The sequence below is a fragment of the Podarcis vaucheri genome (genome assembly GCF_965113315.1).
Source record: "Podarcis vaucheri genome assembly, chromosome: Z".
In the NCBI taxonomy this organism is placed as follows: domain Eukaryota; kingdom Metazoa; phylum Chordata; class Lepidosauria; order Squamata; family Lacertidae; genus Podarcis; species Podarcis vaucheri.
Window position 1 is genome coordinate 19034376 of NC_138758.1, and position 24897 is coordinate 19059272.

General features: G+C 50.0%; 1 protein-coding gene across 14 annotated transcripts in view; it reads right to left on the minus strand.

The window, feature by feature from the left end:
• Positions 1 to 24897, minus strand: part of BCORL1 (BCL6 corepressor like 1) — a 44720-nt gene continuing 19823 nt past the window's right edge. For 13 of the 14 annotated variants that reach the window (XM_082208331.1, XM_082208337.1, XM_082208330.1 and 10 more), the window contains 13 exons: positions 20496 to 20628; positions 17974 to 18064; positions 14073 to 16484; positions 12970 to 13108; positions 11973 to 12053; positions 11125 to 11535; positions 9052 to 9272; positions 7994 to 8200; positions 7718 to 7884; positions 5818 to 5963; positions 4690 to 4767; positions 3032 to 3185; positions 1 to 1640 (listed from right to left, as the gene is read on the minus strand). In XM_082208331.1, coding sequence (XP_082064457.1) covers positions 1358 to 1640; positions 3032 to 3185; positions 4690 to 4767; positions 5818 to 5963; positions 7718 to 7884; positions 7994 to 8200; positions 9052 to 9272; positions 11125 to 11535; positions 11973 to 12053; positions 12970 to 13108; positions 14073 to 16484; positions 17974 to 18064; positions 20496 to 20581 — 4476 coding nt within the window. In that variant the 5' untranslated portion in view covers positions 20582 to 20628 and the 3' untranslated portion in view covers positions 1 to 1357. The remainder of the gene's footprint in view (positions 1641 to 3031; positions 3186 to 4689; positions 4768 to 5817; positions 5964 to 7717; positions 7885 to 7993; positions 8201 to 9051; positions 9273 to 11124; positions 11536 to 11972; positions 12054 to 12969; positions 13109 to 14072; positions 16485 to 17973; positions 18065 to 20495; positions 20629 to 24897) is intronic. The other variant, XM_082208333.1, reaches the window with a different exon arrangement.

Genomic DNA, 24897 nt, shown 5'->3' on the forward strand with positions numbered 1-24897 from the left:
CCCTGATGCAGGTTTTTCTGTACATAAGTGTTTTTGACACCAAAGCGTTGCTTAAAACAAATCAGAAGAAGAAGAAGAAAAAGCAGCAGCTGCAGCACACGCCCCAAAGGCCCAAAGCCTTGGTGGAAAAGAGAGATGGGGGCGGAGAGAAGGGAACGCTGTTTGCTTTTTCCAAGGAAGGGGGCCAGTAGAGGCAGCCTGCTTGCAAAACTGATTTTGGGGCTGTGCAAGGAAATGCAGCTCCCCGAGGGGAAGGGCGGGGGGGGGGGAACACAACACAAAAGAACAAAAATGTCACCACCCAAAACAACCTCCCCAGAGCAGGGGAAGTTAGCCAAAATAATAAGAGATTGTCCAGTCCTTGTTAGCACCTGTACAATAAAGCTGTACCCCCCACCCCCTACCCTCCAAATGATCCTCTCTCTCTATCTCTGCTGCCCCCACCCCACTGAAGATCGTACTGCCTTGCCAGCTGAACTGACTGAACAAGGATGAAATTATAAGGAGGGAGTGGGGGGCAAATAAAATAGCTGAGACCAACAGGTGCCTTTGGCTGTATAATAATTCTGTTTCAAAAAGTGGCTGGCTGGACATAAGAAACAAAATAATATGATAAAAAGGGCAGGGAGAGAAATGCACCCAACCAGGGGTGCTAACTTGAATAAAGTACTGGGGGGGGGGGCAGGTGTCGCCTTGCTTAGCTGCTCACAAGACCTGATGACCGCACACCATCTGAATGGTTATGCTCCTCAACTCTGGGGGGCCCTGGCTCCTCAAATATTTTATTGTGGAGGCTGAAGGTTGGCTCCTACTGTAGCTGGGTGTCTCTAAAACAGAGAGGAGAGGAGAAACAATAGCCTCCCTCTCGCTATTTCGTGGAGGAGAGGAGAAAGGAATCCCCAGCTTAGTCACTCAGGGGAATCCCAGAGGCGATGGTGGCTGCAGGAAGTTGTCCCCTGTCTCTCCACTCACCCCCCCTCCCCCGAATCACAGTGATACAGACTTAGCAAGAACAAAAAAGAAAAAGAACACCACAAATTAAATACTAATTTAAATAAATACTCTGGTAGAGCTTGGGGGTGGGGAAAGAGATGCAGTTCCATGGAGAGGCTTCCGAACCACCGAGGCCCTGCAGCAGGTGAAGGAGTGCAGAGTCCAGGGCACAGGGGACGGCAGCTTCCTACCCCCGGGGTGGGTGGGAAGGTAGGAGGGCAGGCGGTGAGCACCCGTTGCAGTTCGTCAGGGAGGACCAGGCAGACAGAAGCCCTGCCCGCGAGAAGGCCACCTTCTCTCCTTGGTCCAATTATTGCCTCGCAGTGCAGTCCGACGCCGACAGAGGGGAATGCCCAGCCCCCCGTCAGCTGCTCCAGGCCTCCAACATCACCTCCGAGCCCAGCAGCCGAGCCAGCTCTGGCTCGTGGCGCACCAGCTCCACTGTCTCTGCAGCGCCCAGAGCCAAGGGGGGCGCCATGTGCGCCTGGATTTCTTCAGGGGGCAGCACCTGGCTCAACGACACCTGGCGCTGGAACTCCACCTTGGGCAAGGTGGTCACCTCGAAGTGTGGGAAGCGGGCCTGAAAGATGCGGGACGAGAGCTTCAGCCGCTTCAGCACGTCCGAGAAGAGGAACCAGTTGCAGGGCCTGGGCAAAGGGGAGAAGCGCGGTGGTCAGTAGGGACATGCTCTCTGTGCCCATCCCTCCCCTGTTCTCCATTTCACCCTCACCCTCCCACCCCTACAGTCAATGTTCTAAAAGCTGAAATGCAAGGGTTGAAACCTACGCATAAGCGACACCATCCCATCTTGACGGAAGCCCATTTTCCCCATATGTTGCTGGATCGCAACTGCCATTATCCTTCTCACTGGCCAAACTGGCTGGGGCCAACAGGAGTTGGAGCTCAATGACATCTGGAAGGGCCACATGTTCCCCATCCCTAATGTACTCAGAGCAACTGCCCTATCTTCTAGTGCCGTGTCTCCCCAAACGTGGGTATGCAGCTGTTTTGGGGCTATGATTCCCATCATCCCTGACCACTGATCCTGCTAGCTAGGGATGATGTGAGTTGTGGTCTGAAAACAGCTGGAAACCCAAGTTTGGGAAACACTGTTCAAGTGTTTTTATTTAAAAAGTGCTCACGCTGCAACACCACGCAACCTCTCTCCCCAGCCGTTAGCACCCACCTCACATCACCCAGGGCCACAACTGCCTGGTGCAAGTAAGTGAAAAGGATGGTAGTGCTTTGTTTTTGAAGACCATGCTTCTAACCATCATGGGTGCCCATTATGCTTGAATACACTACAGCCTGTCCCTACTGACATCTCAGCAGTTGGCTGGGCAGAGGGAGGCAGGTCTTGGGTCAGGTAGTGAGACTTCTGGGTAGCTCGTTTCTCTGCTGTGCGGCCCTCCCCCACCCCTCTCCCAGCTTCTGCCTAATAAAAATCAGAACCAATGATGCAAAAGCACAAGACATTCTGAGATCTGCTTCCTTTGCATCCTTTATCTGGGTCACAGCATTGTAACGACTGCAGCACCAGCAGTTTGGAATGGTGCTTTTGCAGATGCAGAATCTTGGCCACGACCCTATCTGCCCCCACCCCCGTCCTTTTGGAACCACGGAGCTCCCACCACTTACACGCTTAATATGCAGAATAGGCATCACGTACCCCACCACCACCACAAAGCCTGTTATTTTGTCATGGTTTGCCAGTCTCTCATTTGCCACAGCAGGCTCTCTGAATGCCCCTCCCCTCCTTGAGAAGCTGGCAAAACCTTGCTGTGCCTGTGTGAGCTGGAGAAGGAAAGGGAAAGTTGACTTGCAAGCAAATGCACGTCTCGCTCATCCTTTCTCCAAGGCTCTCAAAAGCTGTTGTCTGCAACAAACCCGGTCCTTCCGTCCCTCCTGCTCACCACCTTCCAATGACACTGGTCTTTGGACTCCAGGGCTCTCCCAGGGAGTAGTGGGGTGGTACAATTTGGCCCGTTCTCACAAACTCCCCAAGCTCTCCCAACAAGGAAATGCTGCCATTACTCACCCCCGGGAGACAGACACTTCCAGGTTGTAGCAGGGGAGCAGCGGCTTGTCGGAGAACTCAAACATGAGGTGGTCTGAGTCCTGCTCATCTTCCTCCTGATCAGAGCTCCCGGGAGGGTTGAGCAGAAGGTCACAGCCGATTTTATCTTTCCCCTCTGAAACAAGGAATACGGGAAATGGAGAGGGAGAGGGAGGTGAGCGAGGGGAAACGCCACGGGCTCAAAGAACTCTGCACGCACAACCTTGCTCCCTAGCCTTCCCTGTGCCCAGTTCACTTGCTGGACAGCCATCGCCATAGCAACCCAACCACGGGCTGCAAAAGAAGCCCAGCATGGAGATGCCTGGAGGAACAGCTGGCAGAAGCCAATAGAAATTTAGAGACCACTATGGGGCTGTGTTACGCTGCAATGCTGCAGGAGTGCAGAAGGCTCAGGCTGGGTGAGGAATGTAGCTCTGCAAGAATGACAGCTCCTGTTTTGAAAAACCCCATGCATCTAGCCTTTTTAGGTGCAGAGAAACATCTGGCAGTGCAAGTAAGCTGGGTCTCCTGATGTTTCAGGTCAGAAAGTAAGATTTCCAGTGGTTGGGGTGCATAGCTCATCAGCCCCTCCCAGGATCAGCAAAGCTAGAATAAATGACAGACAAAAAAACCCCCAAACAGTGGAATAAGTTGTGCATAATAAGGGAACATGCACAGTGCTCAATCCTTGTCCTTTAGAGCTACCTTCTCCAATGTGGTGCCCTCCAGTTGTTTTTAGACTACAACTCCCATTACTCATGACTGTCAGCAGTGATGGCTGGGGTTGATGGGAGCTGGGATCATGCAGCATCTAGAAGGCACCAGGTGAGGGGAGGCTACTTTCAGCAGGCACAAAATTCAACTCCTCTGGACTGCACGGATGCAAAAATGCTGGGTTCCTCTTTCCCACATTTAAACAGAGAAGACAAACAGTCCTAGATACATACTCATTTCCCCACTTGCTCCACTCTCAGGATGCAAAATGCCAACTTCCTCAGGCACAGGAGCAGCAGGTTATTTTCTCCCACAGAGAATGGCTGGAATTCTGGCACAAGGTACGCCAAAAGTCACCCATCTCTTGCTGCCTGCTGCTTGCTCAGAGCTGCCACTAGGGCAAGGACAGGGAACCTGTGGCCCTCCAGATGTTGCTGGACTCCCAACTCCCATCGGTCCAAGCAAACAGTTAGGGATGACGGAAGCGGAAGTCAAGCAGCACCTGGAAGGCCACAGGTTCCCTATCCCTGCCTAGGTTGAAGAAGGGAAGGCACCAGCAAAGGAACAAAGAACAGAGGAAACATCCCAAGGTGCGCTTGTGAGACCAACACGTCTTGAGCTTGAAGGCTCTTCCACAGGGGCAACCAAACCGGTTTCTTCAAAGGGCAGTAACTGGGCAAAATCACCCACCTTTTGAAGAAAATGGTTCAAACACATCTTTGAAGATCTTTCTCCTCCACTCAGTACGCTGCAGGAGCAAGTGGTTTCAGACCAAAAGACAGAGTGCTTGGGAAACAATCAAAAAATGCCCTGCACTTCATTCCCTTGCTCCAAACATGCTGCCTCTAAGGATGGAGGGAAGCTGATCAGCTCCACTATGTGTTGTTCCAGGGAGTAGGGAAAAGAGGTAGGTGGGGTCTACTCACCTACTATAGTGCTGCTGTAAAAATCCCAGGCTGTATGGGGGTCCCCTTCAGCTCGACCCTGCAGATCCAAGAGGTAATCTGCAAGAAGATAAAATGGAATAAAGGAAGCTGAGACATCAATGTGTTTTCGGGTGCTTAGGAAAGGTTCCCAGAGAGTAAGGTGGGGGACTTTTTGACCTGGTGTGCCAGATATTTTATCTCTTCCTATCCTTGTGTCTGAACTTTTACAGGTAGGCAGAGGCAACCCATCTGCCATCAGGTGACCATTAAGTAGGCAATCTTGCTCACCTGTTTAAGTTAACTCGTGGAAGGAAAAAGTCACCAGGAAGCAGCAAGGAGCAGAACTGAACTGTCTCTCATCAGGTGATGGGAGGGCACTTAAAATACTGATGCTTTGGCTTAGCATACCAGCTCCATGTGGGGAACAGGCAGGCACAGCCCATCAACTGATTTCACCCACCCATCAAAGTGATGTCAGGTGACTGACCAGAGAGGGCACAGTTTAGGGGAAATGGTCTCATGGGCCAAACTGGACCCAAAATTGGCCTGCAGGATGAAGGTTCCACAATCCTTGCCATAAAAACTGATTAAAGCAGGATTTCCCAAACTTGTGCCTCCAGCTGTTGTTGGACTACAACTCCCATCACCCCAAGCTAGTAGGAGCAGTGGGTCAGGGATGATGGGAATTGTAGTCCAAAAAACAGCTGGAGACCAAAGCTTGGGAAACCCTGGATTAAAGGCATAATTCAATGTGGATTTACCATGAAAGATTGTGATGTTATGATAAATCCACATAAATCCACCTTTAATGGAGCAAAAATCTTCGTATTTTGCTCACGGGTACCTTCTAGAAATATTCATGTAGGATTCTAGTCTAATGTTTTCAAGGTAGAGCCCTCCAACATGAATCCGTCCAAAGCCCTCCTCAGAGGGAAAACTATGCACCAGAATCAACCCAAAGAAGCATGCTTATATCCTGCAGAATGATGTCCTTTAGTGCAAATCAGCCACTTTTCCTGCAAAACCCATGTGCATTTTCGACTGCAGCAAGACACACGTCATATCTAGTATCCAATGGCCGGGGTGTGTGTAAAATTGCTGCCTTACCTTTGACAAAAGGAAACCTACCATTAAGGAAATTTTTCATGTTTTCGCTGCTGGCCAACTTCAGGGCAGTCTGCCCCGAATATGTAGCCAGGGTTGGGTCGGCACCGTAAGACAGCAGGAGCCACATGATCTCCAAGTTGTCATTTGCTGCAGCGTCATGGACAGGCCTGCCAAGAGACAAAGAGTTTTAAATCGGATTTCACAGAGTCAAAGGCTGGAGCTGAGCAGGGTTCACCCATTCCTCCCTGGCCTTTCCCCATCAGGGAACCCTTGAGGAACCTGCAAGGGACCCTACCCCTCCTGTTTGCCTTTGTGAAGTGTTGTGTACTTTCTGTTAATGACAGACGGCAAGCTCAGCATCTGCTTGCCTACAAGAGGTCCCAGGTTCAATCCCTAGGAGCTTCTGGTAGGGCTGGGAGAGACTCGTCTGAAAAACCAGCCAGCCTCAGCCAGCCAGCGTAAACAATATGCTGAGGTGGGTGGAAGGGTCCTGTGCTCTGCTACATATTTTTTTTTTTTTTTTCAAATTCTTTTTATTTTTATTCCATACAGACCAAACACACACAGAAAATCAACAAAAAAAAGACACACATATAAAGAAAAAAAACAAAAACAAGAAGTCTCAATCACAGCGAAAAAAACACACAAAATTCTTATTTTCATATTTTTTTCATAACATATTTCTTTCTTTTGGGACTTCCTTCAGCCTGGCCGCAAATCATACGGAGTAAATATGTAGAGTCACACGTTTCATCCCTTATATTGTCATTATGTCCAATTTTGTTCTCTATTTTCCTTATACAATAACCTTAGTCTGTCACAGTACATCTCTAAAGCCCCTTAACGTTATTTGTCCATCACTGATGTTTTCCAGATAGTTTACATATTTTCCCCAGTCCCTGACGAACACTTGATCTTTTATATATCTGATCTTTCCCGTTAACTTGTCTAACTCTGCATATTCTGTTAATTTACATCTCCACTCCTCTACTGTTGGAGTTTCTTCCTGTTTCCATCTTTGAGCTATTAAGATCCTTGCTGCCGTAGCCGCATAGTATACCATTTGGTATACTCTGCTACATATTTTAAATAGGGAGAAATGAATATGGAGAAATGTCCACTGCTGGCCTGCCCTTGGTAACTGAGCAACGACCATATTATTAATAAATAATTATCCCGAGCTGCAAGGATTTAAAGAAGTACCAGACATGACGGAGCCACAGCTCAATGGCAAAGCACATGCCTTTCAAGTACGCGGGACAACAATTTAGTCCCCAGAATTACTCGATAAAAGATCCAGGCACCGCCACTTTGGGCTCGGGACATTGCAGAACCGCTGCCCCTCAGGGTAGGTGAGTGCATTAGACAGCCCATCCATCGTGTTTTTCTAATGGGGTGCGGCCTGGCCTGGCCTGCTTTCAAGACTGCGGAGGGATTCTTGCTGAGCCTTCTCCCTAGCATGCTATTTTTCTATGTGCAGGGATTTTTAAATAGAGAGTAGCTCCACTTCAGCAGACAGTTCTCAACCTGCAGAACTGGCTGAAATTCAGTGCAAGATGTCCCTCTTAGAGCACATGGACAAAGTAGGTTGCATTTATTTATTTAATTGCCACCCCACCTTTCCTCCCAAGGATCTCAAGGAAGTTTACGTGGTCTCCCCCATCTCCTTACCCTCATGAAAAAGGGTATGGCTGGTCCAAGATTGCCCAGAGAGTGGCAGAGTTGGCAATGGAACCTGGCTCTCCTCTGCCCTAAATCTGACACTCTTAAGTACTGCACCACAGCAGCTTTCACTGGCTTAACTCGTCAATGTTACAGATCCAGAAGCTAAAACGGGCCAAATGAGGCCCAGAATCAGCAGACCTCTTAGCCCCTGGCCATGCCCCTGGCAACTGTGGTTCCTCAGCAGCAGTGGACTTGCCTGGTGCCATCCTGTGCACTGCAGTTCACGTTTGCACCATGCTCCAGCAAGAGCTGCAGGATGTCCACCCAGCCGCGAGCGCAGGCCTCGTGCAGGGCTGTGTAGCCTGCGTTGTCCCTGTGGTTGACATCGTTGTTTTCCTTCTGCAGGCAGTACATCACCACATCCTGTCGAAAGAACCCCCAACCAAGATTAGTAAACAATGGCAGCACTTGTCTCCTGCTGTTTATCTATCTGCCCCGCCCCGCCCCGCCCCCTGCAAGAACTGGCACCCACCTTATAGCCAAGCCGGGCTGCTCTCTGCAGCAGTGTCTCCCCGGCATTCTTGTTCACAATCAGTCGGCGAGCTTCAGGGGGCACCGGCGGGGCTGCGGGGGGCTCGGGGGATCTTTCTGATTTGTGCTGCCGGGACTTGTTCAACAAGCAGGGTTCCCGAGCTTTCTTTGGAGAGCGTGTCTTGGACTGGCTCAGGCGTGCCTTGGCCTTTTTAAAAAAAAAAACGGAACACAGAGAATGATTGGGGAGGAGGAAGAGTAGTGTCAGAACAGGGCTAAGCGAAGAAGAATTCTGAACTTCTAAAAAAAAAATATGCAAAAAAAGCTTGCATTCCACAAGGTCACAGTTTACATCAATAACACGTTTACTTTTGTATGAACACTCAATTCTGCTTCTGCTAGCTGTGGAGAAGGGCAGAAAATGATATACAATATGGAAAGTCCGGAAATCTCAGCAGTGTAAATCACACTCTCCAACACCGCACTAGCCCAGTTTCCTGGGATCTCACAGGCATCACTCACATTTTGTTAAATCTTAAAAAAAGAAAAGAAAACTGAGACGCTGGATTCGGCTCCCAGTAATCCATTCTGCCTTTGCATTGTGCATAGGAGGGCAGATAAGTTTGCCAATCTGGGTTCTGAATACATACACACTGGCTTCTGCTCTGATCATATTGAGAGCCCTTTAAAATAAAATGAAAAATGCTGGCAGATCCATTCATAGGAAGTGAGGGAGCAGCTGTACACCAAGATGAGACTCTTTGTTATGCTTAAATTAATACTGTTGACACCAGGGATATGCTGCCTGTGGCACTTCAGCTCCCTCCCACCCCATCCAGGAGGGTTATGGGTTACCCATCCTTGGTATGCAATACCAAGTGGCAACTTCCCAAGGCCCCAGGCAACCGAGATAAGTTATTTCCCAGTAACTGCTAGCTAAACCTTTTAACTGGCAATTGAGCCTGGTTTTGTAGCTCAGACTCCCACAGAGCCCTGGGTGCAGCACCCGTCTAACCCTATCCCGAAATCAACTCCAGCACCTCCTAAGCAATACTGTACCTTCCCCTCTTCACAGACGCCTGAGAGGTGTTTGGTTTTGCATTTGCGTTTTCCAGAAGGTTTCTCTAGCACATCCTGGATGGGAGCCGAGTCGGGGTGATCCAAGAGGAATCCGTTGTGAAAGTCCAGGCGTCCTTGGAGGGTTGGGGAAAGCCTGCTCCTCAAACACAGGTCTGAGCCTTTGCTCGGCACAGCATCCTTGTGCTTTCGGTACCTGAAGTCTGCAAGGCAAGCCAGAGGGGGATTAAACAGAACAAAGGAGGCTCAAATGCAGACATCCCTGTGAAGCCCTTCCGGGAGGCAGCCTAGCCTCAGAATCAGCTCCCGAACATGCAAACAGAAGTGGGAAGTAGAAAAAGAAAGGAACAGCAGAGGCTTCAGGGCAAGCTTCTTGGTTAGCTCCCCTTGCATACCGTCAGCCAGCCGTGGGTACGCCAGAGGAAGCTGTCCAGCATCCTCAGTCTATGGAGTGCTGCTAAGCAACTGCTCCCATTTTAGCCAACTGAAACGGCACTAACGTCACAACTTCTGCACCTATTTCCCTAGCCCCCTTCTATTCTGAGCCACTGCCACATTACCGTGGCAGTGAGTTCCGTAGCTTTATTGCATTTATTATTATGCCATCGATGTACATGATCCTTTGGTAACAACTTGAAAGGAAGATGGACCAGAGGGCCAGAGAACTGCAAAAGCAAAGGATTCTGGGAAACTGATACCTTTGACCAGAAGCAAAGAATTAGCATACAAACGAGGACGAAGAGAGAAGCAGACTGGTGGACGGACCCACCACTGGCAGCACACGCCGTTAGATATACTGCAGACGTCCACAATCGCCCCAAAGGGAAGCTGTGCTTGAAGTTATACGTAGTTTCCTCCTGCTTAATGAGCTTTCCCACAATACATGCGGCCCTGTCCTCCCTTAAGGCTTCCAGGCCTTTAAGCTCTTCGCAAAGCACTCCACAGCTTTTTCCACCCCTGCTAGCAAAGCCCAAGCCGAAGCAGCCGCCCCCTGGTGGCTACCACAGCTGACAAACTGGACAGTTGTGCCTTGCTCCGTGCCACTACGGAAGACTTGTCCTCACTCAGGACTGAAGAGGGACGCCTTCCTGCAGCCGACAGCAGGATTAATTTGGCAAGCCTGCAAGAGCAATTGTCCCTCTTCTTTCCAATGGCCTAAAAGGGTTTTGTTTTTGTTTTTGTTTCTTAAAAAAAGATGCCAGAAAGGAGAGGGACAATTGCTTGTTATTTCCTCTCTGGTAAAGCACTGCCTTTTAAATTCTAGGGAGGAGACGGCTGCAGCATAAGTTGTTCAAAGGGCACTCCACAGACTTAACAGCCGTTCAACAACAAATAAGCAGGCTAAGACGCTGGCGAGGTCTATTTTGGACAAGCTCTAGGGAAGTGAAGTTGGATGGGTATCCACCAGGGGTGCTTCAGGCACAGGCAGAGCTGTGTGCACTTTGTGCAGCACTTGGTGCAGGATGACAAACTTCAGACTGCACCACATGGTTCAAAATGAATGGTCAATGCTTGGCAAAACCTCAGAAGACCCAAGGAAGGGAGACCGCCTGTCCCAGGTTCACACTGTTTCCATGGGCTATTACTACTGCACATGCACAGAAACATGGTGGGCAAACTAAGAGTGCTGGCAACCACTGTGAGCAGCGGGGGCACACAGGATGTACAATGTTTCCCTCTCTGCCCCTTACAACCCTCCCAGTCACAGGGATTGGCATGGACTGGCTCAGCCCACAAATTTGTGTTTTTTATTTACCAGCCTGCCCCACGGCCAGCAAGAAACATGGGCTGTGCTTTCTTTAAGAATTGCATTCTGCCAAGCAGGTTGGCAGAGGAGAGGCAGAAAGGTACATGCCTCCTTTGCGAGCCCACTCACTCGCCTGCATGGGATTCCTGGTTGCCCATGGCGACTAAGTGAACTGTTAAATGTGAAGCTGCCACAGGGCCAAGTACCACTAGCCTGACAGCGCAGAAGTTGCACCAAGGGCTGCCGCCTTAAGGATCCCTGCGCTGCAGCCATGCCCCATGCTGTTCCTGGTGGCTCCCCTTCGCTACCTGCTTTCATTTTCCGCCGCTTATGGCAACAGCTCGTGTGCTCCTCTTTCTCCCGCTCTATCAAGTACTCTCCAGTCTGGTACTTCCAGCTTTTCTGCCTCCTCCTCTTCTTCCTCTTGATGTGGCCGCTCTCCTCCTCCGCCTCCTTGCGGCTCCACAACTGCCGAGTGGCGTCCACTTGCCACGGCATCCCCTGACTCTTGCGCGAGTGGAAACTGCTCTTCTCTGACCGCGACCGCTCTCCGTCTTTGCAGCTGGAGTGGGGGGAGAGGCGGTGGGATTTTCTCAGCCTGCGATGCCTCAGGGCGAGCTCATCCTCTCCCTCGACATTCTCTTCTTCCTCTTCCACCGGCGGTAGAATCTCCTGGCCACACTCCTCCAACATGTTAGCAGAAGAGCCTCCCATGCCCCCTACAGGAAGAAGGAAAGGAAAGGACCCCCCCGCTCTTCAATCAGAATTAAGCACTACACCTCGGGACCTCAGCTTTAGCAACAGCTCCCTCTTTTGTGCCCAATTTTCCCTCTCAGAATCCCCTAATATATAATTCATTTCACAAGTAACAACAACAAAACAATTAGCAAATCCAGATGCTGATTTTTCTTCAAAATTCACTCTGAGGAAGAGACCTGTGCAACTCAAAAACCTGCACACTTGGTTTCAAAATTAAATTGACCCAAAGCACAGATATTGCTTGTCTCTTTCTGCATGGTTGCTTAGGGACTGGGGGACCGAGGCAGCTAAGCTAAGAAGATTTCACACAACACACAAGCATACGTTTCAGACGGACCACAGCCCCCTGAAAAAAAGCCAGGTCCCCCCCCCCAGGTCAAAGGAATCAGCCACTCACCTGTCTGGCTGCGTGTCCGGCTGCTCAGCACCACAGGAATGAAGTCCCGGAAACTGTTCTTTGATTTCTTCTCAACAAAAGCTGAGGAGGATTGTTTGGTTGGGGGGAAAGAAAAGAAAAAAGAAGAGAGCTCTGAAAACTAAACTGCCATCTGGAAAAATAAAACTATTGGTCCAGGGAAGCTGTGCATCCTCCGTCCTGCCCCCACCCCAGAGGAGATCTCAGCCACCAGCAGGTGTGAAGCTGGGAAAGTGAGCCCACAAACCCAAAAGGGGGTTTTCAGACACACAACTCGAGATTAGGGAAAAACAGATCAAACTGTGCATGGGTTCAGTCGTTCAGTCTGCTCCGTCCCACTTCCACATTAATTGGAAAATATGCTTTAAAATTTTCATTTCTATCCCGCCCTTCCTGCCCACCTAAAATACACATGTAAAACGTATTTTGGTACCCCCCCAAATCTTTATTTATTTATTTTTAGCTATGATCTGTATTGCAAAATTTGAACAAGTGCAAAACCCAAAGGACAGTTGTGTTCCGATTTGCATTATCATCAGCTTGCACTCTCATGCCCAGCTCAACAGGCCGTGGTTGCACAAACAAAAACTGAGGTAGAGGGAATTGCAATAAAATAAAATAAAAACCTACATCTAAGTTGTCTAATAGGCTTGATGTTTGTTAAACCTTTGATTACACGTATTTTGCTTCCTCACAAGAAAGGAAAATGCTAGGTACGCTACTGTATTTTAAGGAAGCAAGCCACAAATTCAGAGAACGGGCCTCATATACCCCAGAGAGGATGGACAGAAACCCCTCACACTGCAGGTAGCAGCTCTGCCCTTTAAGGGGGGCTCACTCCCATTTCGATCCCTCTCTCAAGAGGTAGGCAAAGATGGGCTGTGCCCAGCAGAGAGAGACCCAGAGTAGGAGAGTCTTCCATGGATGTTGGACACTTTTAGGAAAGGCAATTGCCAGAGCCCAGACCCGGCTCCTGTACCTTCTTCGCAGCTGTGCCCATGATGCCCTGGAGACGCCTTCCGGCGCTTGCGCTTGGCACGGGGGCTGCCATGCTCCTTCGTGGAGCCCGACCGGCTCTCCTGCTTGCTGACCTCATGGGAGCTGTGGTACTTCCGCCACTGTGGACACAGAAGAGACACACTGGCAGTGAGAGGAAGCGAGAGGTCTTTGCTAGGTTTGTTCCACGTTACTTTTCTTCCCACGTTTGTACCCCACACCTCCAGCGCTCCCATGTCCCCAGGGCTGCTTGCAATTGAAATGGAACTTCAGAAATACAACACAAGGCAGAATAAAACTCTGGAACTGAAATGCTAGGAAGATCCAGCAGATTTAAAAAAGGCACGGCAATAGAAACCGCTACCCCAATCTGCTTAGCAGGTAAAAAAATAAACAAATGAAATTAAAACCTGGGGAAATGGAAAAGGTCTTAGCTGGTGATGAAATGACATAAAATTAGGTGCCACCTGGGGGAAGTGTTTGTGTGTGTATGTGTATGTATATAGGTATACCTGAAAAGGTCTCTCACTGCCCTTATTGCCATTCACTTAGCCTTTGAAGGGCAGGTCACCCTCAGAAAGGCTATAGAAGTGAACTTCAGTCACAGTGGTAGGGAGGAAGACAGTAAGAGATAATCTGGGTTCCAAGCCATGCAAGAGCTTTAAAATGATAAGCATGGGCCACTTTGAACTGAACTCTGAAAGAAATCAGAAGCCAGGCCGTGGCTTCTTAATGGCTGTGTCTCATTCAAGCAGCTGATGGCAACAGGGCATGCACTTGGGGCAATTAAAACAGACTTTCCCTAAGCCATATGACACAGCCAAGTGCCTCTGAGCCTCTTCTGACGTCACATGCTCCATCTAGCTGCACGAAGAAACCTCTGAGACAAGTAAAGTCAAACCCAGGGAAAAGCCCAAGGCATTCTGATAAGGCTGGAGTCATCTTTTACCTTGTCCTCAGCAAGAGATTAGTCCTCCCTGAGGACTCCCTAACCCTCAGCCCAATCTCACCCATTCCACCCCTCAGGTGCTGCTCCAGGAAACGCTGGGTGCGATCCCTGTTTTCACATCAGGGCAAGTCACTCACCTTGCGGGTGTGCAGGTTCTGGCTGTCCGATTTGCAGGGGGCCTGAGATTCCTCACTGCCCCTGCACTTCTGCTTCTTGTGGGTCAGGCGGTCTGGCCCGTCATCCTGCCGCTTGGACTTGCAGGGGAAGCCCTCCTCCACTTTGATGTGGGCCACCCCCTTGAGCTTGGCTTTCGGAGGGCTTCTCAAGGCAGCCCCAGCATGCAGACAAGTGGTGGAGGTGATCAGCACCTCTGGCTCCACCCGTTCCTTCTTCACGCGGCTGAGATCAACCTGGTGCACGCTGCGGAGAGTGACTTCTGCCGCCGGCTGATCCCGAGATGCGTTGCTGCACTTCCGGTCCTTGCGCTTGCTCCCTGGGAGAGGCGTCTCAGAGGTTGTCCGCACGCTTGGCTGGCTAGCTAAGGAAAGGCCGTGAGATAGGTAGGCAGTCAAGACCTGGTTTTTAGGCTTGGCGTCCCCGGGGCGCTTGCGGCTGCAGCCCTCTGGGGGAGCTTTGGGCTGCGGGGTGGCCTCTGCTGCCAAGTCAGCCTCGAGTCTGTCGGAGTCGTATTTTGGGATGAGACCCTCGGAGCCCCTTGCGTCTGGGAGGCTGGTCTGAAGAGCTGGTGAGATGCACAAAGGGCTGGCTGTGTTCGGCAAGGCTGCCTTACAACCCTTGCCCTGAGAGGGAGCTTCCGGGGGCTTCTGGACCACAGCAGAGGACTCTATCGGCTGCACACCAGGGAACGTGGCCAGCTCGCCTGCGCCAGCTGTTTTGCAGGGGGCAACTTGACTCGGGCACAGCTGCCCGGCTGCCGAGATGCCGATGGAAAGCAGAGGGCCCTGATGATAAGGCGACCACCCCACGGGCAGCAGCTGGGGGCTGGCAGGCTTCCCGTTGACTGAGCACCGAGGGTAAACGCTTCCCTGGCTGGGGCTCCAAATGGCCAGCTCCTTTGAAGGGTGCAACTGGGCCCCTGGGACACCCCGGCCACGGAGGAGCTGCCGTGCGGGGTCAGGAGGTCCCTCTCCACCACTCTTCTTCCCAGGAGGCAGCCCACCGCTGCGAGGCTCTCCCTGGTCAACAATGGAAATAAGCTCTTGCTTGGCAAGATGGCGGGAGTCCCTGCCAAGGCCGGGGCCGGAATCCTTGCCCAGCAGCACGGAAGCTGGGACTGGGTTGGCCACCCCAACGTAGGTGCCTGGGATGGTGCTGATGAGGGCAGTTGAGTTCTTCACCCAGGAGCCCTGCTCCCCATTGCGGAGGAACTCCGGGAAGATGACGAAGGGTGAAGCGGTGCCCGGGCCGCCAATGGCCTGAGCCACCCGCTGAGGCTTGGAGAAGACCGTGGTGAGCAGTGCTTTGCCGCTGGTGTGCACCGGGGTCAACACAGGCATCGGGGGCGTCTTGCGCTGGCTCGGAGGAGGCAGCTTCTGGCGGTTTGACTTGGCGGAAAGGTCAAGGGGCATCTCGCTGCATTCCGGGGAGACCATCTCACGCTCCAGCTGTGGGGGGGATTTCAGCGGGGAGATGGAGGCCAGGACGCCTGAGGGAAGCTGTTCCGGGACTGCCGGGGCCCTGGTGAGCACGCTGGCGGCGACTGACAGCGGGACAGTGCTGGCACCTGCTGCTGCCGAGGCAGGCGTGCTAGGCGAGAGGTCCGAGCCTTCGACAGCAGAGGAGGGCCCAGTGACTGCAAGGGCGCTGCTCTCCCCTGACGGGGCAGGGCAGTTCAGCTGGCTTGTCTCCACAGGCGCCACTTTGGGATCTGCGGCCAAAGGCCTGGCCACGGAGAAGGCATATGGGTAAGAGCGCAGCTCAGAGGGGGCGAGAAGGCTAGGCAGGCAGGGGTCTTGTGGGAAGGAGGGTATGACAGGCAGGGCAAGGGCAGACGGGACCCCGAGTGGGCTCGGAAGAGGTGGGAGGTAAACCAGGGGCTGGCTGGGGGTGAGGACTGCTCCGGGTGGGAAGGAGAGGGCCATTTTTTGCATAGCAGGGGCCTGAGAAGTGGAGAAACAGACGCTTTTCAAGGTGAAGGTGGCTGGGGGAGAGGTCAAAGTGCTGCAGCTGTTGGTGGCCGTGGCGGCAGCAGCCGTGGCGGCAGCTGTCAGGGTTGTGCCAGCAGCTGGGGTGCTCTTCTCCTTTGCTGGATGCTCACTCTCCAGAGCCTTTGGGCAAGCAGGGGAGACCTCTGCCGCCTCCTTAGCAGACGGCTGTGCACAGTCCGGGCTGCTGCTGCTCTCTGGCCTTGTGAGTCCGCCTTCCCTAACTTTGCCTGGGTTGGCATCGCCGCCCTTCAAGGCCTTCTCAGCACAGTCTGGCTCGCAGGGCTGCTCCTTAAGTGTAGGTCCGAGTTCCTCCTCCACGATGCCCTCTGCCTCAAACCCTTGGGCACTGCCGCCGCTACTCGAAACTGCCGTGAGCTCCACCTGCAGCAATGAGGGAAGGCAATTGCGTCAATAACACTATTGTATAAGCATGTTGTTGGTGTTTCACATGCAAATTATATCAGGAATCCTAAAGCAGGTTAGAAATCAGTTTTATTGTCTTGCTAGGGAGCCAAGGCAGAGTGACTCGCCTAAGGCTACCTGGAATCAACAAGGGTGACCCACACCTCCACCTGGTACGCCGGGTTAGACCCCACCTCCCTTCAGACTGCCTCACCAAAGTAGTGTGTGCCCTGGTTATCTCCTGCTTGGACTACTGCAATGCACTCTACGTGGGGCTACCTTTGAAGGTGACTCAGAAACTACAACTAATCCAGAATGCAGCAGCTAGACTGGTGACTGGGAGCGGCCGCCGAGACCATATAACACCGGTCTTGAATGACCTACATTGGCTCCCAGTGCGTTGAGCACAATTCAAAGTATTGGTGTTGACTTTAAAGCCCTAAACGGCCTTGGTCCAGTATACCTGAAGGAGCGTCTCCTCCTCCATCATTCAGCCCAGACACTGAGGTCCTCCTCTGAATCTTCTTCTGGTGGTTCCCTCACTGCAAGAAGCGAAGTTACAGGGAACCAGGCAAAGAGCCTTCTCTGTAGTCAGGCCCGCCCTGTGGAACGCCCTCCCATCAGATGTCAAGGAAATAAACAACTATTTGACTTTTAGAAGACATCTGGAGGCAGCCCTGCTTAGGGACGTTTTTAATTTTGATGTTTTAGTATGTTCTGATATATGCTGTAAGCCTGTAAGCTGCCCAGAGTGGCTGGGGAAATCCAGCCAGATGGGCAGGGTATTATTATTATTATTATTATTATTATTATTATTATTATTATTATTACCAGCACCTAATTTCATGGCAGAGGCAAGAGTTGAACTGAGAACTGTCCAGTTCATGTTCTGGTTTGTTTGTTTTAATAGCCACTATGCAACATTTGTTCGAAGAAAGCAACATAAGAATCCCTTTCCTGCTTCATCAGATCAAAGGTCCCTATTTGTCCCCAATATCTGGTGCTCGGGGACAGACTGCCTCAGCACATGGAGGTTCCATTTAGCTACCCTGGCTTAAGAAACAGGAATATACTTTTGTACAGGTTCAGATGACTGGCCCATCTAACCCAGCACTGTCTTCTTTGACTGGCAGCAGCTTCCCAGGGTCTCAGGCAAGAGTCCTTCCTAGAACCTGTAACCTGATCCTCTGGAGTTGACGTGGATAGAGCCTGGGTCTATACACATGCAAAGCAGCTGCTCTACCTCTTGGTCATGGGGTAAACAGCCATCAACAAATCTCTCCTTCTCCTCCATGAATGTGCATAACACCCTTTATATAAAAAAGTCACCCAAGTCCATGGCCATCAGTCCACCCTGTGGCAGCCCATTCCATTTGAGCTGGCCAGGTAATTAGCCACTTAGGCCCTCTGTATCTCAGCAAGAGCCAAAGCTTCCTCCCCTAGGTACAGCCACTAAGCTGCCCCTTACCTTGGAAAAGCTGCTGCCAGTGCAGAAGTCAGGGGAGCCCAGATGCTGGGAGTTGCTGGTGTTGGATTCTTCATCAGAAAGTGGGGCTCTCCTGTTGCAGGAAGAAGAGAAAGAATTGTGAAACTGAGAAACAATCTCCCAAACCTGCAAGACCCAAAGCATCCCCCCAACCCACTTTTGGAGGTATCTCTTGTGAGCAGATGCACATAGGCAGGGGGCTTCGTCAGCCAGATGCAGTTCATGAGTCATACACAGCTCACGCTTGTCCTAAAGGATGTGCAAGCAAGGCAAGGTTGGCTTCCCAACCTTCAGCAGTAGGCCTGTATAACTTAAGAGAAATTCAGAACCACTGAACGCTTAAGTCTTGGTCTCCAGCTGTTGCTGGACTAAAACTCCCATCATGCAAAACCAGTTTAGCCAAGAGTCAGGGATGATGGGAGCTGTAGTCCTGCAACTCCAGGGAAGCCAAGGTTGAAGAATACTAACAAAGCCATAACAAGGGACAGACACCAGCTCCCTTCCAACACCTTTTTCTACCTGTTCACCTCGATTCGTGTGGCACCCACTCCCAAAACTATGCTGTTTTGGATCCAGGGCTTCAGCTTCCCAAACTTTATCACCGATGATGGAAGTAAACTTGTGAAGTAGCAGGTGAGATTGTGGCCAAAGTGTGGGGGGAAAGAAGAGGCCAAGAGATCCCTTCCATCCACCTTCCCCCCTGAGATCCCTCACCTCAAGCTTCCCAGACTTTCCGCAAATTCTCTCATATCTCAACCATGGAGAAATACCCCACATTATCCACTTGGCCTGACCTCAATCCCCTTCTCTACTTAAAGAGTGCTGAGTGGAAAGCCTGGCCATGTTTTTAGAAAGTAATCTTTCTTTCCCTCCACCCCAACATTTTTGGAAAAGGTAGAGCAACACTATCTCTTCGAAAACACGTGGTTAGTGGTGGTGCTGTCAGGTAATTTCAGGCTGCATACACGCTATAAATTTAAAGCAAGTGACTTTCTTCTAAGAATCCTGGGAGCTTAGTCTACTCCTCACAAAGCTGCAATTCCTGGCAACTAAAAACGACCTACAGTTCCCAGGATCCTTTGGGGGAAAGCATATGCTTCAAATGAGCTTCAGATTTGTGGTATATACACATCATAAAACACTGTCTTGCTGGGGGCAGCGGGGAACTTTTGCTAGTTATTATGTGCATTACATCACTTCAAAAATGTGGAAAGCCAGTCCTGATGCATTTGGTACCCCTCCTGCTCCTTTTGCTAAGGTGTAGGGCTCTGAACATGCATCTCCAAACCCTGCCCTGACAGCACCACTGCATACGAGAGACTCAGAGAGGTGACTGTGATCATGTAGGAGTGATTTGTCCCCCTTTGCCTCTGCTGGTGATGAATACGGCTGCAGGTGAAATGTCATACATCTTGCACAAATTCAAAGGATCCAGCAAAGCTTATGCATTCAAACCTGATGCACTGAAAGTTTCTGATTTTAGCTTAAAAACTACCATCCTAATAAAGATCTTGCAATATTGAGTACTACTTGGCCAAATTCATACTTTAAACTAATGATGATAATGATAACAACATGTCATTATTATTATTACAGATAGGTAGCCGTGTTGGTCTGCCATAGTCAAAATAAAAAAATTCCTTCCTTAAAGACCAACTAAGTTAGTTCTTGGTATGAGCTTTCGTGTGCATGCACACTTCTTCAGATACACTGAAACAGAAGTTGCCAGATCCTTCTATATAGTGAGAAGGTGGGGAGGGGTATTACTCAGAAGGGTGGTGGGAATGGGAGATTGGCAGATAGCTGAGATGAGCCTGTTGACGACTCTTAACGACTACAATAGGTCTTGCCTTTTCCTGTAAGAAGCACAAGTTACTTGGAGGAAAGGACAAAACCTTCATTATTATTAAACAACAAAGCCACACACATCCAGCAAAAAAGAGTGTTAAAATAATTAATGGAAATCATAAAATGTGCTGGCTGGTGCTGATCTGAGCCATAGTCAGCACATCTGGTGCGTACCAAGATAGCTACTTTAAAGCAGCAGTCTTCCAGCTTTTTCAGACCCAGGAACTTCCTTTAGCTCCATCATACATATGCTGACCCAGTTATTATTTTTCTTACCATATGGTTATAGAGCTACTGTTTTGACCCACTGTAGATAAGTAGTGGGTACCTGGTGCAACAATTGAAGGCTGGTGTCTGGTGCAGGGAACTTGTGTCCCTGCAAACGTTGCTGGACTGCAACTCCCATAAGCCCCCAGGCAACAATCAGGAATGATGGGAGTTGTAGCCCAGCAAAGGCTGGAGGGCCACAGGTTCCCCAGCTCCACTCGAGTCTCTTTGCCTAAATCACCCTACAAATTAAGTCAGCTGAACTGCATTTCTGAAAACTGGAGGACACCCCATTGCCCAGCATCCTCTAACAAGGAATCCGACCACCTCTCACATACCAGCTGCCCAACCTCTTCCCTCCCGGCCTGTGAAGGCCACACGCACCTCACCTCTCTTCGCTGAGGCCACACATGCGAATCCGCTCAGCACCAGTCCAGTTGTGCACCCCGCTGTAGAGAGGCGCTGCAGAGATCATGACAGCCGCTCAGTGCCAGCCAGTCTCAATCCTGTCACAGGCTCTGCCTATTGAAAAAAAACCACGAAACACAAATCATTAGGGCCAGATTTGACAGTTGCTGTTTTCAGCATCCAAGAGGCAGTTCAGACAGATAAAGAGTAGGGGGGCAGTCACACTGACCCTTGGCTAAGGTGAGGTGCTTCCATGCACAAAGTTAGGCTGGAGACAACGGCATCTGCAGAAATGTTTTTGGGAAGGTGGAGTTAAAACACTAAAAAGGGGAAAGCAAGCTAACTTCTCTGCCGCATAAAATGAGAATAATTAGTTCTTGTACTTTTTTGCCTCACATCTCAGGCTTGAAACTTAGCTTGTTTAAAATGAAAAGTGGGGAATCTGGGAGTTATGGTTCATGGGGTGCAGGGTTGTCTCCTGTGTGGATGCCTGTGGCTGGAGGGAGCATGGAGCACTGCTGGAGAAGTGCAAAAGGCAAAGGCACACACGTCAGCTTGAAATTCCTTGAGCGGAGTTCTGTTCAGATAAAGAGTCATTTCCTCTCCACACTGAAGCACTGCCAGGCAATTAATTAGCAAAGCAATTCTCAGTACAGCTATGCAAGACATGAGCTGTTGAATTTCCAGACTGGGGCCACAGTGGGAAGACCATACAGGGATTGTGGGAAACCCAAAGAGGGGAGTACTGTAACTTCTCACGATGAGGAGAAGTTAGAACAAAACACAACACCAAGGGGAAATTCAAAGTCACTAGGAAGCTGTGTGGTGTAGTGGTTATAGCTTGAGACGAAGGAGTCCAAGTCCAAATCCCAATTACCCATGAACCTTGGGCCCATCGTTATGTATTAACCTAACAGGGTTGTTGTGAGGATAAAAATTGGGCAGGGAGGAGCATCATCTATGCCACCAAGATCTCCTTGGAGGAAAGATGGAGGTTGAATGCAGTATATGAAATAAGGGGGCGGGGGGAGAGAGAGATGAGGGAAGCAAGCGTGAACTCCTTTGCCCATGTTGTTTCATGTACCGACCGTATCAGTGCTTTATATAGTTATCAAAGAGCTTGCAGATGTGTGGGGGACTTAACGTGCAAATTCAGAGGGCGAGAAGAAAGCAAAGTACCATACAAAATGGGAGGCGGCGCTGGGGGAGAAGCAGAGAGCACAGATGGGACAGGATCTCCGCGGACGAAAGATGCCAAAAGCAGAGGCCAAGGCTACACGGGCAGCCGTGCATTTGCCGAAAGCGCAAGGAAGGATGGGGGTCAACGGCAGAGGCACGAAGGCCCCTTGAAGGATGCAGCAACAGAAACGGACATTGTTGAGTGCATTCTTTTTTTGTTGTTCCCAGGGAGGATGTGGGACGTGAGCCAGGCAGAACCATTCCCAGGGAACAGAGAAAAGGGGAGAGCAGGAATCCCTCGCAACCAGGGGAACAAAACCCAGGGATTGAAAATTGGGTAGAGGGGGAAAAAGAGAAAGAGAGAGAGGCACAGAAACACACACTCCAAACTAGGCAGTACAAGTGCAAGTTCCCAAGGAACTACAAGGAGTTCCCTTCTGGGCAGGCAGCACGTAGAGAGGTGCCAAGTGCAGAGAGAATTCCACAAAGGAATTTGCAGAAGTGCCCTCAACCAAGCCCACTGAGAAGCCACCCTGATGGCAAGCACCCCTTCTTGGAGTCAGGAGCCTTGAGAAGCAGCAAGCACCTTCTTTCCCCATCCTCAGTATGCCACTCCCTCAGCAGGAAGCTAGCCATGTACACCTCTTGGGGTCCTATAATGTCATCTTGTGTAGCCTGGCAAATTAGCATGACCCAAAGCTCCCTCTCTGCCCATCTACAGTGAACCATTACAACAAAACAGAGGCACCAGGAAAGCAGCTCGAGCCTACAAATGTTTACTCAGAAGTTGCCCTGCTTTCGGCACAGTTGAGGCTAACTGTGAAGAGGATGTTGCAATCTATCTGTAGGGTCTTCCAAATTTAGTAAACACCTTAGCAATGGAGTTTTGAATATAGCTCTCATAAGAAAGGGGAAAGCTGCCTCCCACTTTGCCTGTTTTCTCCATTCCCCTGCCTCAGCTGCCTTTTTCAGAAGCCTGTTCCAATTGCCAGAGATGAATCCAGTTCGGAACCCATGCAGAAATGCTTGCTGTTTTCCTGTTTCATTGCAAAGTTATTCAAGAAGTAACACACTCGATAATACAGGGAAGATCATCGCCTGGGAGTGCTACACTTGGTCCAGGATGCTGAGGGCTGCTGGAAGCATAGAAGGGATTTTGGTAGCTTACCCATAGAACCAATTCAAAGCACAACTGCATATGCCATTTAAGCTTTTGCAGGGGTTAGTCCTGCAAGTCAGGGAGGGGCTGTGGATCAGCAGAGGAGCACCGTGCTTTGTATGTGAAAGCTCCCAGGTCCAATCTCTGGTGTCCCCAGGTAGGGCTGGGAAAGAGCTCAGCCCCAAATCCTGGAGAGCTGCTACCAGTCAGGAAATGGCCTGCTACTCATTCATCAATAGTTCTTGTAACCTGCCCTTCATCCCAAAGAGCAGCACAGGATGACTAACAACATAACATGAAAATAACTATATGACACAACTGCCTATCAGTACAATAAACAGCACCATCTAGACCCAACACCCTTTGGTCCCCACCCTACCCCAAACGCCAGGACAGATTAGTGAGTTTTTAAATTTTGCCTGAATGTGATCAAAGTGGTGGACGATCCGACGATACTCAGGAGAGAGTTGCATAAGCAGGGGGCTGCCATGCTTCATTTTACTGTATAAGGCAGCTTCCTATGTTCCAAAGTCCTGGTGCAACGGCAATAGAGTAATAGCTAGTCAAAACCTAATGGATGGGAGGTGAGGTCCGCCTTGCTGAGGGGGGTGAAACTGTGCTCACACACCCCTTCCTAATGGTCAGGAAAGATGCAAGAGGGAGCTTGTGCTGGAACCATGAGAAACTAGTCTCAAGATAGTCTGGAGGAACACCTTGATCATCCATCTGAACAGGTGGGAGGAGAATTGCTCAAACAAACAAAAGGACTTCTCTAGATTTTTGTCCTCTTCAACCTGGTCAGTTTCAGGGGGCCTCTTGCAGGCTGTGGCATTAGAATTAAGGACCACTAGGCTTTCCATAGTTAAAACCATACTCAAGGCAGCTTACAACATGAAAAATATTACATAATTACAAACATAGCAAAAGTAGCCATAAACAGAAAGTACACAACTGAACTAAACAATTTCCACAACGTACCTCATCAGTGAAGTCATGAGCGCTAGCCATTGCACTCACACAACCACATTCCAGACAGCACTCTAAATAGCAATCCCTTACCCAGCTGAGCAAAGAATTTAAAATTTCCCAACAACAATATGGTTCCATCAGTGTTTTTCAGGAGGGATGGGGGTGATGGTGACTGCAATACCCTTTCAGAACAGATGCAGTTCGTCAAGGGAAAATGCCGTGATCCTGTGCAGGAGATGAGCCACAGCAGCACATTTCTTGGTCTTAAAAATAAACATGTGAAAAGGAATTCCAACCCTGGATGGAACTCAGTGGGTCATCTAATACAATCTCAGTGTAATCTCAGTCAAATGTAGTTGGTACAAGTGTCAACCTGGACCTGGAAAACCCATGTCTGAGTCCGTGTTAAGTCATGAAGCTCACTGCAGGACCTTGGCTTAGTCACTCATCCTCAGCCTGTGCTACCTGACAGGGCTGTTGTGAGAATAAACGATGATAACCCTCATGCATATTGCCCATAACTCATCCTAGCAAGAGCAGGATACAAACATGATTGATGGTAACAATAAATGACCTCCTACCCTAGGAGACAAGATCTCTTAGATGACATCCAGGAAAGACAGGAAGTTAACTCCATTGCATAACTGCTCTCCAAACTCCTTAAATCATTTTTAGTTTACATCTGTCATGGAAGTTCACTACAAAGCTAGGGAAACGGCAGAAGTTGGATTCTAGCACATAATTATACAAAATAGAGTGCACAGGACACCAATGTTATATAAATGCTGGTGCTTGAAAATTTTATGTATTTTCCAAAATCCGGATTCAAACCCATTGCTTTTTGCTTTGTCCTCAGTAGAAATTATGTCTGATAGCCCTAACTTTGCATAGATCTGTTCCTGCCCAGATCTGTTTTCTGCAGAACATGTATTTCATCCTGGATATCATGGTCTGAATTTTCTGCTGAAGGGTCCAGACATACTCTGAAGGGTGCCAAACAAGTGAAGGGGCCTCACAATGCTACTGGCTGGGACAGCAAGGAGGTCTCTTCAATAGAAGTGATTAGCTTAGTCCTA